Raw genomic sequence first — 13,496 nt, 5'->3', positions numbered from 1 at the left:
TCTCTACGCCTGTCAGTTACCACCGAGGAGTTTTGATTCCCTCTCTCTCTGACGACCTGCGGACGTCTTAGAGGCCTGTCCTCCAACGGACATGGTAACTCTTGTTGAGTATTTAATATATTTTAGCTCCCCTAAATAAAAGATTGATGAGTCCCTACTCATTTAAACTTTTGTTTCTTCAGGTGCCCACCCTCCCTCGTTGTCTATCCCAGTCCTGATGAAGACCCCACTTCGTAAGGTTACATCCAATACCTACAACACTCAAGGGGTCGAAACGTCGACTCAACATCTTTGGCCAATATCGTCAACAGTACATTTTGCACTGTGATTGTTTCTATATGGCATTATTCCGAATTGTCAATATTGTGATTATGATTGAATCTGTGTTCGAAATACGGCATTGACTCAAATATGCCGTCCAATTTGAGTGTAATTCAGTAACGTTTACCACTGTGTTCACTCCCTTCCAAATTCTGCACTATTTCACTCACCCCCCATCCTTCCCTTGGGCACATGTTTTACTTTTTCAAATTGTTGCTTAAAAATCCTTTTGATTCTATTTGAAAGAATGTAACATGTTCGATGTGATTAAATAACATTCGAACTTTTTTGAGTCATCCGTCTATATTATGTCCCATTAATGTGAATGTTTTGTTTTCAATGAACTGTATGCTGGGACCACCTTTCTTTATACTGTTCCCTACCCAGGTCCCAGCGACTTCATATGGGTCGACCCTTTATGTTCTCCTCTCTCTCTCTCTCTGCAAAGAAGGGTGGGCAACATGAGGGATTTCTATAGGAGGGTGGTTGAGGATTAGAAAAAGGACCAACATTAGTCATTTAAGTTGGACAAAGCAAAGAGTTGGACAAAGCAAAGGCCATCTTGGGGAATATCACTGGTGGCTGTGAGTGGAGAAATAAGACCTGTTGGCCAATGGTAAAGCGGTCAACTGGAAGGAAAGGAACTAAATGAGTTACAGCAAACCTACAACAAGCATTTGCAAAGACCATAGTTCTTGGCGTTCAAATGCAGACGCAAAGTTATTGGCTTGCCATGCTTGTTAGGGTTGGCATAAATTATAACCCAAAACTATTGACACATGGCTGCCTTTGAGTGCAAATGCAAAGGCGGCCATATTAAAATATTAGGTTTATGAAGTACAAAAAGCTATTACCAAATGGCCTTCCCTGTATCGGGACACACACCAGCTGCAATATTGCGTTCTGTTAAATTGATTTATATAGCGCTCAAAACACCGGCCTCATTTTGTTTTTATACTGTGAAAAAAAAAATCCAGGATTTCCACCTTTGCATCTGCATGGGTATGCCTCCGGGGTGAGCCAAAAACCCAAATAGGGAGGAAAGCCACCAAATCTGGAGTATTGAACTGAGCTAGGCAAAGCATCCAATTATGATCAGGGGCTAACCCAAAGCCACTCTATATACTGAACTGTAGAGAGTAGGCCTCAGACAGCAAAAAGCTAACCCTGTTTGCAACCAAGGCACAAAAAGGGGTGAAAGCAGGCAACGAGGATAGTTACCAGTATGCTAAGGGCAGCTATTGCTACACCAGCTCATCCCCAACCATGTTCACCAGTTCATTCCACTTTTTTCTGTTGATGTGAGTGGTGGTGGACCTGCACCCTCCCTCTCCTGCCCCCCTCCACATTACCCACAGCTCCCTTACTACACAATGCTTCTCTGTCTGGAGAAACCTTGTGAAACAAAGGATCAGAATAACCATTCCTTATCAAAAAGACAGATATTGTTTTTTTTTTTGTTTTGTTTTTTTTGCCTTAGAAAAAATTCAAACAGTATTTGACTCATTTCTGGTGCAGACAGACAGGTCTGTGGCTGGATTAAACCTTCCAACACATGTTTCTGAACAGTAGCCTCCTGTAGTAGTTCTGTGTGGTGTGGCTTGCATACAATTCACCCATTTCTCTGACCTAAAGTTCCCTGCACTCGTCAAACATTTGTTGAAAACTAGAATTTCCTCACATTTCTGTGATACAGTTCCAGAATTTGTGGGTGTTGAATTTGGCACTCTGCAGGATCACCCCCCAACCTTTTGCCTTCCCCCTTCTTGTTTTCTACAATTTGTTTTTAGGACTCTGTGCACATTACCTCTGCTAACTATGGCTACAGTGCTGGTGCTCTTCCCCCTAAAACTTGGTTAAATTCAATTTTACCTGATTGGACACTTAGGTTACTTTTAAGTCCCTGGTATGTGGTACTACATGTACCCAGGGCATGTAAATTAAATCCTGCTAGTGGGCATGCAACACTCAATGTGCAACCCACTTAAATCCCCATTTAAAACATGTCTCAGGCATGCCATTGCAGCTTGTAGTGCAGTTAAACTTTCAATTTGACCTGGTAAAATAAACCTTTTGCCAGGCCTAAACCTCTTGTTTTAATACAAATGTCACCCCAGAGGTAGGCCTTCACCCATAGGGCAGGGTGCAGTGTACTTTAAAAGTAGGACATGTATTTTTAAGTTTACATGTCCTGGTACTGAAACTCTAAAATGTGTTTTTCACTACTGTAAAGCCCCTTTTTCTATTTGATAACATTGGGTTTCCGTATTACATTTCATAAGCGCTACCTTTTGTCAACAGATAGTGATGTCAAGTTTAGACTCAAATGAATTGTAATTTAAAACCCTCTTTAATGGTAAGTACACTTTTAAGTCACAGTTCTGAAAATGCCACCTTTAGAATGTTGACATTTTCTTGTCATAACCATTTTGTGGCTGCTGCCTCCGACCTGAGTCACGACTGAATAGTTTGGTAGTTGGCCTTTGTGCTTTCTTCCCAGATAGGCCAAACTTGGTGCTGTGACCGGCCTAAGCTCGATCGTGGGCGGTATGAACTTGTGACTTTGTCCCAGTCTAGAATGACTAGATTTCCCACAGTTGGCACTAATTGCTTATTGGTGCCATTTTGACTTACACCTTTAAATTTCCATATTTCCACTTCTTTTGATTGGATTTTTTTCATTTTGGTCTTATTTCGTTTATTAAAAGTTACTCAATTTTTCTAAATTGGCTTGTGATTTTTCATGTTTTCACTTTATTACTGCTTGTGTGGTACACAAGTACTCCACACACTGCCTCTACATTAAGCCTGAATGCTTGTATGCCAGGCTAACCGAGGGTGAAGCACAGGTTCTTTTGTGACTGACAAAGATTGTGATTGTTGCCGGACTATGGTTAACACCCACCTCCACTTTACCTAATTTTTTACAGTGGGAAACCTCAAACTCCCACCACCCGGCGTTCCCACACGTCTACTAATAAAAACTTTACCTCGCTTGTGTGCGGTAGCCTATTGGAACTGACAGGAGCAAACCAAATCTGTTACTGCATGAAGTCCGTATATGTCATCATTGTGGTTTTCACACGGTTACAGTTTTGACCTACTCCTGTCCTGTGAAAAAGGCTAACCCATACATTGATATTTGCAGGTGATCCTGGGTAATAAAACTGTTCAGATTTATGCAAGCCAAATAGCCATCAATTCCCCTGTCTCTAGTTTTCAGAAATGTCTGTGGTTGAGAGGTTTCTCTGGGTGCCGCTGCCCCGGGTTAAATACTACAGACATCCCTGGAATAATCAGCACCACCATCAAAGACATTGATCTGAAAGAGACAATTAGTTATAGATTCCTTACCCCTTACCTTAGAATTACCCCCAGGAGTCAGACTGAATCCAGAGAATGTTTCGTCAGCAGTACCCCTGCACGTCGAAAGGTGACGTCGGTTGGCTCCGCGTTCGTTGTTGGCGTCCTGGTCGCCGGGATGGCGTCGCGGGACGGTACCTACTTAGACGACGCCCTCGCATGCTGACGTCCGTTCTTTCTTTTTCCACGCCAGCCAGCGCATATCTGGAGAGAGCGGTACCTCCAGTCACTTTTTGACTGACTCTTTGACTGACTTTTTGTCTACGTTATTTTGAGTCTTCGACTCATGGTGCACGTCAGGGATTCCTGGTTTCAAGGCTTGCAGTTCCTGCCGATGGTTGATGTCCGCGATGGATTCGCACCGCGTGTGCCTGTTTTTGCCTGGAACCCGACCATGACTCCAAGTCGTGTTCTGACTGCCGGACCATGAATCCGAAGTCTTTGCTGGAGCGGTCCCGAAAGATGCTCGAGGCCCGGCAGTCCGCTCCGCTAGAGGTCCCGGTCAGTGGGAGGTCGAAGGACCGGTCGCGGAGCCACCATCACCTGTCCTCTTTGAAGTCTTCACACTCCTCAGGTAAGTCAAAGCACAAGAAGAAGTCGAAAAAGCATTGTCGCTCTGTAACTTCTCCCCGCCCGTCGGCTGACGCGACGAGGTATGTGGTTGGTGGCCCTCCCGTGGCACTGTGTGCAGAGCCCGCTGGGTTGACTCTGAGTTTCCCTCCTTTCCCGGGACCCTGAGTGACTCCTGCCCAGCTTCGGACTTTCTACGAGGCGATGCATACCATCTTTGGGCAACCTGACTCCGCCGGCGCACCTTCGTGCCCCGCGGACTTGGCTGGGGGCCTAGGCATTTGATGCTGGCGGCTTCAGCCCTGGCATCGCTGGGTCCCCTTGGATCCAGGCCTGGATCCGGATCGGCGACTGGTGGACCTGACAACACCTCCCCTGGTGCAGATTCCATCGGCGCCACGTCCACAGCCGATGCCGGTTGCGTCTACCCCAACCTCCACCCTGACGTGGACACAGAGCCAGACCGACGTCGACCGAAGCTGGTTCCAGCGCCTACAGGTACTTTTGTGCTCCTGTTCCACCCTGGTTCTTTTAGACCAGATTGGCAACCAGAGGAGGGTGAGGAGGACTGGGAGGGGTCTGGAGACCCTTTAATTGACCAGTTAGAATATGATCCGGACTGGCGAGAGGAGTTTGGGGATACCAGTGTGCTGGACACTTCCCCAGACCTTGGCATGTTTTCTCCTACCTTAGCTACGGAGGGGGGAGCATCTTACACAGTGGTGTTGCGTAGGGCAGCCGAGGTGCTCTACCTCAAGCTACCTACGATGGCAGTCAGGACTAATCTCCTGACAGGTGCTTCAGCAGGCAGCGAGCTCTTCAGAGCCCCTGCTGCCGTTCAATGAAGCCCTCACTGACATCCTTATGGGCACCTGGTCCAAGTCCAACACAGGGGCTCTTATGGATAGGATGATCGCCCGACGTTACCGCCAGGCTCTGGGCGACCCCTCTTTCCTCTCCCAACACCCCTCCTCTGAGAGCTTGGTGGTCCAAGCCTCCACATCAAAAGGCGCATTCCCTACCGCACCACCTGATAGGGAATCCAAAAAGCTGGACCACCTTGGGAAGATGTTTTTTTTCCTCCAGCTCGGGACTGTGGTCGGTAAACACCACATGTCTGTTGGGCCGTTACAGCCACTCTCTGTGGGATTCGGTGGTGCAGGTGCTGCCCCAGTGCCCGGAGGAGACCCAGGCCGTACTCTCCCGTGCACTTGCCGAGGGGAGACGCTGCCAAATTTACCATTCACTGTGGACTGGACACCGCCGACTCACTAGGCAGGACAATTTCAACGTCTGTAGCCCTTCGACGCTACGCATGGCTGCGATAGACTTTTTCTAGGGGATGTCCAAGCTACCCTTTTGATGGCCGTCGCCTGTTTAGCGACAAGGCAGACAATGCACTAGAGCACTTTAAGGACTCTCGTGCTACGGCCAAGTCCTTGGTTCTCTTCACCACCCTCCCTGTGCAGCCTGCTTTTTGCCCCTTTCGAGGCTACGGAAGGGGTGCCCCGTCACGTTCTACCGCGAGCGACAGGCCGGTGCAAGCTGTTCAGCCCCTGCACAGCCAGGGACGTGGGCACCACTGCCGTGAGTCTGGGGGCCAGCGAGCAGGCCAGTCCACCAGAGCCCCCTCTGCAGCAGCCTCCAAACCCTCCTAGTCTGACCTTTCAGGGCCACCAATCGCCAGTGGGCGGCAGGATTTGCCATCACCTCCCCCACTGGTGCACCATCATGTCAGACCGATGGGTTTTGCAGAGAGTCCGAAGGGGCTACTCCCTCCCCTTTGAAACTACCCCTCCATCCATGCCACCTCAGCACCATCACATGTCAGAGGATCATCTGGCCCTTCTCCAACAGGAAGTTTCGGCACTCTTGGCCAAGGGAGCCATCGAGTGAGTTCCTGCCCCAGAAGTAGGTCGAGGTTGCTATTCCCATTACTTTCTGGTGCCCAAGAAGGACAAAGGCCTGCATCCTATCTTGGAACTCAGGAACGTCATTCTTGTGGCTCGGGATTGGGCATGAAGATTCTGGTATGCCGAGCTGTTACACATGGCCATCGATCCTCCGATCAGACTGCCTCTTTGGGAGGATCTTCTGTGGCAGCAGCAGGGGACGGTCCTCCACCCGAACCTGTCCAGCCTCCACCTCCTTGCCTTGAGATTTAGCGGCGGCAGTTGACAGCCTTTGACCTTCCTCCCGTAGTCTGTGATGTTATCTTTGCAGCCCGGCGTCCCTTCACTAAGACAGTATACGCCTGCAGATGGAACAAATTTGTGGCATGGTGTGCAGCAAAGTCTGTGGATCCCCTTTCTGCCCCTCTTTCTGAGGTTCTCTTGTTCCTCCTTTCTGTGGCCCAGCAGGGCTCTGCTCTGGGCACTCTTAAGGGCTATCTCTCAGCCATTTCAGCCTTTCTTAGGCTTCCTGATCAGTCTTCTCTTTTCAAGTCCCTTGTTAATTGCTTTCTTAAGGGCATTACTCCTCTTTTTCCTCCTGTTCCATTCGTAATGCCCCAGTGGGACTTGACCTTGGTTCTTACCTACCTTATGTGCGCTCCCTTTGAGCCGCTTCATAACTGTCCTCTCAGACTTCTAACTCTAAAGACTGCTTTTCTGGTTGCCATCACCTCTGCTCACAGGGTGAGTGAGCTGCAAGCCCTTTCTTCCAAACCTCCTTTTCTGGCTGTTCATCCGGACTAGGTTGTCTTCTGAACCAGGCATTTTCTACCAAAGGTGGTTACTTCTTTCCACATTGGTCAAACCATCACTTTACACACAATTATTTCCGCATCCTTCTAAGGAGGAAGAGAGGCTTCACCTTCTGGGTCCAAAACATGCGCTTTTATTTTATTTGGACAGCACCAAACCATTCCGGGTGGATGACTAGCTCTTTGTTGGCTACGTGGGTGCCAAAAAAGGTCAGGCCGTGCACAAACGACACATCTCTAGGTGGGTTATTTCGTGCATTAAAGCTTGTTTTTCATTGGCAAAGAAGGAGCTTCCAGTGGGACTGTGCTCCCATTCCACCAGGGCGACGGCAGCGACCACTGCTTTGGGACGGGGAGTCCCCCTCAATGACACCTGTCAAGCAGCTACGTGGGCAACTCTGCACACATTCACAAAACACTACTGCCTGGACAGCCTAGTCCAGAGAGATGGCTTCTTTGGCCGTTCTGTTCTCCAGGACTTTCTGGTGTGAACTTGGTTCGCAGACCCACCTCCGGGGTTGGTATTGCTGGGGTATCTATTGTAAGGTGTGGAATCTATAACTAATTGCCTCTTTCAGATGAACAAGCTACTAACCTTCAGTAATGATATATCTGTAAGAGACATAGAGTAGTTATAGATTCCTTACCGCCCCGCCCATCCTCCCCGTTCTGCAAACTGACTTCTAGGGTCAGGGAATCCTTTTTTAGGGTCCTAGGTTCCTGCCCCAGTGCTCAGTGTCTTGCATGGCTCTGCGCTTCTGACGTGGAATGTCGTATAAAAGAACTGACAGCGCACAACGGCAGTGTCTAAGTAGCTACCATGTCATCCCGGTGACCACAACGCCAACGGCTAACGTGGAGCCGACCGACACCACCATTCGACGCGCAGGGGTACTGCTGACGAAAATTTTTCTGAATCCTATCTGACACTTGGGGGTAATTCTAAGCTAAGGAATCTATAACTAATCTATGTTCCTTACATATATATCGCTACCGAAGGTAAGTAACTTTTCCTTCAGTGCCAGAACCCCTGCTCAGACCTATGGAAAATCCATACATTTGATATCCCCCCCCCCCCCCCCCCCCCCCCCCCCACTCAGAAGGCCGAGGGGACCGCCGATTTGAATCCAGAATTGGCAGGGATTTATTATTGTGTAAGAAAGACTGAAGAAAGTTCTATGATTCGGGGGGGAAGGGGGGGAAGGGGAGGGGGAAGGGAGGGGGAGGGGGGAAAGGGGGGGGAGGGGGGGTTGAGTCTTGTTCATCGTGTTCTCTCCTTGAGCCAATTGGGGTGAGAGCAGCCTGGTACCCAGCATTAGAAACTTGGCGTTGTGTAGCTGTTATATATAGTTGTGGCAGGTTTCCACCAGCCCATGGGTGATGCTCCTTTTTGAATGAGGCAGGCTCAACTGACATTAGGTTTTTAGGTGTTTCCAGATTTCTCAAATGCTCTGCATCCACCCTGAACCTTTACAAAGCCCGTACATTTCTGGCACCTCCACTCTCCAGAAACAGAGAAACAAAGTTGGGGTCAGGCCTTGGCAGGGATGTGTCAACGCACAAGGGATTCGATAGAAAATGATAGTTGTTTTGGTAAAAAGAAATGCTAAAAACTGACTAACTTTGTTCTGCGAGTGAGGCTAAGGGAAGGTGCCACAGAATTAGAAAATGAACTGTTTTATACTTCTAGTCCTGAATTTGAGTCCTCGAATGAACAGTGTACCACCGGTGAACGGTATTACTTAAATAATGGTGCAAACTATATTGACTAGGAAACTCGCACATGTTTGGTATTTGCCAGACTTCAGCCATCCACACCCATTTTTCCCTGGTTAGTGTTTCAGGATTTGTTTGTCCATTTGAGAAATGCAACAAGATATTAAGCAAATTTATTGAAAAAAATCAAAGCCTCTCCAAATTTTTCATCACATCTGCAGTGAGACTGTGTGGTGTACAGCATTCATAGACCTGAATGTGCCATAAAAAGGTCGTTTGTACGTGTAGCCGTAGGGACCAAAGAGGTACATGTGTTTAAATAACCGAATGCCATCTTTTAATAAAATGGACCCGGCGAAGAAATGTGCAAACGCCCTAGCAGTTCAATGGTTAAAAGTTTGTATACTGTCATGTGGCACTTTTGTTGTAGGGCAATTTGAGAATTAATGAGCGATTCACCCCTTTGCCCTTGAGATCTGGCCTTTCTGGTGTTGAGTATTCTAGGGTGCATCTGGATAGCTCCCAGCCATATGATTGACGTGATCTTGGTGTCTGTTGTTTGCAGGTACGGGCAGATGACTGCAGGCAGCTACTGTTACATTGGGCCGCAGGGGATAGTCCACGGTACAGTGGTAAGTGGGTACCTGGAGCGTGTGCTGCAAAGGCCTCTTGTAGATAATGCTATGGGACATACCACGTGGAGGGCTCATTTGAGCATTGAAGGACCCATTGCACTGCACTCTGTGCATATTGTGATGTTGTTGCGAAGTTATTTTCTAGGTTATTCATATGCTGCCAGTCCTGTTTAACCTCACAGGCAATACATTGCTGAAAATATTTGTGTAGCGTGATGGACAAGGCACTGCATTCAATGGGCAAGCTCCTGAAACCTCCTAAGATGGACTATGGGGTGTGCTCTTGAGGGACGGGATCCATTTTGGCAAAACCCAAGTATAGCTTGGTTTGTACAGCGTTTCATCCCTTGTGATGGATAGCCCTTTGAGAAGGTAATGTCCTCTATAAGAATGGGATAATGTGAACACATTCCAGTAGTGCAATTCAGGCCACTTGGCGCGTTTCGAAAAGTAGTGATGTTAGTTATCAACCTTGTTAAATAATGAAGACAAAATAAGAAATAAGATAACAAATTTCATATGTATTGTTTCGCGTGCCAGAATGTTGTTTTAGTAACACTTTTGCGCTCATACATGGAAGGATGGGAGAATAATTCTTTAGTGCATCTTAGTTGACTTAAATGAACATCTCCTGCTTCAGGTGATGGTGCAATGACGAAAAGCTAACTCTATCCTAATAGTTTTGCGGACACCTATATTGGTAAAGTGATCCATTTGTGTCATTGATAAGCTATATAAGGTTTGGAGCTTCTAATATCCTGATCATTCTTCTCTTATTTCTCGTTGCAAAGCTCACCGTGTTGAATGCAGGACGCCGCTACCTGGGCCTTAATGACCTGGCGGGGAAGGTCTTCGTCACATCGGGTCTCGGGGGCATGAGCGGTGCCCAAGCCAAAGCCGCAGTCATTGCTGGATGCGTTGGCGTCATTGCGGAGGTAGGCACACCTCCATTGGTGACACACATCCTGATCCGTTGGTGGTGGAAGACGCTCTCGTTGTGATCATGTGTAAGCGTTGACTCAAGGGTTGGTGGTTCTTTTAGAGTAAAACTCCTCTTCCCAAGTTGGCTGCTGTTTACTACTTTTAGAACTCCGATTTACAGGTTTACGGGTCAAGAAGACCAATGATTTTATTTACTGAGCCTCACCCATTGGTTTCCATAGGTTATTTGCATTTTTACAGCACCAGCCACAATTTCCATGGCATTGTTGTGCATTCTGTAACTGTGCCCTTTTTTGCAGAATTAGGAAGACTGTTAACCAGCTGTGTGTGTGTGTGTGTGTGTGTGTATGTATATATGTATATATATATATATATATATATAATTTTTTTTTTTTTTTTTTTTTTTTTTTTTTTTTTAGTGTATAGGTTTAGTAAAGAGTATGCTGCGTGTTTAATTTAGAAGTGTCTTGGCTAAACCCTTGGGACAGTAACTTGATTTTAACCATGGGAGTATTTTATATATGTGGTGGGTGTGCAAATGAACTATTTAAGTTTTCCTTCTTTGGATGACCGATTGTCCTTAACTATCCTAGAGTGAGGTGTTCTCGATCAGTGCCTCACAATCCACAAAAGTAGATATGCAGCTGTGTTTTGCACAAGACGGGGGTCATGCAGTGCTTAATTTGTAAAAACAAGCTCTGAGGCCCTGGCCAGAAGGCCACTGCAGCATGCACCACCCATTTCCACTGCCAATTACAAGTGAGCGTGACAATTCATACTATTCAAGGCCTCCAAAGCTATAAGAATGGCTGTGGTGGTAGCGATCAGTCATTGTTCAAGTATATTGAATTAATAAACAGCTGCTGTTGTGCTCCTCTTTAAATTAGACAAACAACGCTACCATGTGGCAGCCTGTAATAAGTGCTAGTATTGACAATTTAGTGTCCGTGCCAAGCACCGGAAACCACTGGCTCAAATTAAGCACTGTGGTTATGTGTTTAAACCAGATTTGTCAGTGTTTCTGTGGTGTGTGTTACTTTGGGCTTGATAGTGCTTCTGTCTTGGCAGTGTTTTTGCTAACTCTGTGGCACTGGCATTGTGTGCCTTAACCTCTTCTATGCCCATGACGAGATAGTCTCGTCATGGAGCGCGGTTGCGCTGTGCCCATGACGAGACTATCTCGTCATGGACCTCGCCCGCTAATACAATGCCCGGCACAGGAGGGGGAAAGGGCGGGGCACTGAAGGGGTTAAAATGAGGGTTCTGTATTTCGTGTGCTATCTGAAAATGACAGTTTTGAGATGTCTTGGGTTGACGTGTGAAAATATTTTTGAGTGGTCAGTGCTTTTAAGAAACTGTCAAAATACTGCTTGGTGGATATCAAACATATGTTGGATGTGTCAAAGTAAATACTGTTTACAGTGTTCTGATTGTTTGAGTGTGTGCTGCCCAAACAGGCAAATTGGGATTAGTTTGGCAAATTTTCTAAATCCATTAGAATGATTAGCAGCAGTTTTTCCAATATATAGTTTCAAAGGTTAACTGGACAGTATCTTCTTCAGAACCTGAAATGTAGGTATTTCTTGTCAAAGGGGTTGTCAATATCTTACTTATCACGAGGAGCTCTACAGTCTAATCTAATTAAAATATAAATTACACCTTCAGTTTGCATGCTACTGACGTTTCTTGAGGTGTGCAGCTGGATGGTCAGTAACTGGCATCTTGGGTTTAACCTGGTAGCAGAAAAAGATGCTTTTCAGGTTTCATAAATGCTTCACTCAGATGCATCCAAGCAGTTGGAACCTGCATGGAATCCTATCTAAAATCCTACAGACATTAAAATAAAGAGTAAGCTTGACATTGATGGCAATGTTTGCAGATGAACAGTAATATGAGACCAGGAAGGTACACATTGTTTTGTCACTGGACTTTATTCCATAGGAGACATCATTTTCTCTCTGCAGGTTTTATAACCTTGGCTTTGTTTCCCATTTGGTGCACAAATTGGGAATGGCGCTTGATGTGATGGTCGGGCTAGTGACTTGACGCTCTTTCTTAGGTGGACAAAGCGGCGTTATTGAAGCGTCACGCGCAAGGATGGCTCATGGAAGTTACCGACAGCCTGGATCAGTGTGTGGCCCGAGTAAGGTAAGTATGCCACAGGGACTACTGAATCGCTTACTACAGTTATTGTGGTAGTGTTCACCTTTTTTCTGTTTCTTATTGTCAAACCCAAATAAACTGGATATCTGCATTTGAAGGACTGGTTTTCTGATTATATTGTTTCCCTTGCTTTGTTTTGTGAACTCTACTGTTTTAATTCATCCTCTTGAATGATGCAACAGTGCCCCTTGGTGATGTATGTACACATTTGTATGTATGCCAAACGAATCACTGAAAAAACTTAAAGGGAGAGTTCTATTTAAGCACTTGGAAGTTAAATAAGTCCTTTTAGGAAAGAATATAGAAATGTATACAAAAAAATAATAAATCTGAAAAGCACTGAAATTCACTGTTTATGGATGAGCAAGTAAATGACCCCCCTCGGCCACCCCCCCCCCCCCCCCCTTCCCCCCTCCACGCCCCATGCATTGCTCATGGGCTCCCATGACAGAGCGCGTAGAATATGGCCGAGCATCTTGCAAAACTCGCTTCTGCGGGTAAAGGTGTTCAGAGCAAGGCCTGGCCTCCCCGTGCAATACCGATGAAGTGGAGACTGACCTCGTCAGCCTTTCTCTCTCGTTGTGAGGTCATGAGCAGTGCAGTGGGGTGGGCGGGGGAGGAAGTTATGGTTGCTTTGCTGCCTAATACATGAAACCTCTGTCCAGAGGAATGAAATTACCACTGAGTAACTGTGCAGTACATATTAAAACTGCTGCTCCGATCAGTCTGCACCGGGTTGTTTCTGCAGCCTGTGCTTTGGGTACAGCATGTAGATTTTCAGTACTACCTTCCAATAGTCTTAGTACAAGAGGATTGTCCCTGTCAAGAGTCTTGCACAGAAAAACGCTTGTAGCGTCTTATGGAACAATACAATTCAAAAGATCCAAGTCTTTTTGAAAAGCATTCTTGGAGAAATGAAAAAAGTATCTGTTTAAGTTGGAAAACCCCTTGGCACTGTACGGAGTTTTCATTTTTATGTTTCACCTACACTGCGGTTGAGGTGCGTTTGTGAACTCTTTTTTTATTTAATATAAAACTTAAAAGAGGCTTAAATCCCGCCTCCATGCTGTCCTTGCTGTTTA

The 13,496-nt window shown here is 46.4% G+C and overlaps 1 protein-coding gene across 9 annotated transcripts in view; it reads left to right on the top strand.

Annotated features, from left to right (window-relative positions):
* Window positions 1-13,496, top strand: part of UROC1 (urocanate hydratase 1) — a 424,295-nt gene that overhangs the window by 238,087 nt on the left and 172,712 nt on the right. For all 9 annotated transcript variants that reach the window (XM_085624432.1, XM_085624429.1, XM_085624437.1 and 6 more), the window contains 3 exons: window positions 9,240-9,306; window positions 10,101-10,244; window positions 12,311-12,399. In XM_085624432.1, the coding sequence (XP_085480558.1) occupies window positions 9,240-9,306; window positions 10,101-10,244; window positions 12,311-12,399 (300 nt within the window). The remainder of the gene's footprint in view (window positions 1-9,239; window positions 9,307-10,100; window positions 10,245-12,310; window positions 12,400-13,496) is intronic.

The sequence above is a fragment of the Triturus cristatus genome, chromosome 9, assembly GCF_964204655.1.
Source record: "Triturus cristatus chromosome 9, aTriCri1.1, whole genome shotgun sequence".
In the NCBI taxonomy this organism is placed as follows: Eukaryota; Metazoa; Chordata; class Amphibia; order Caudata; family Salamandridae; genus Triturus; species Triturus cristatus.
Note: the sequence above shows the minus strand (reverse complement) of the source record. Positions and strands in the feature narration are given on the sequence as shown.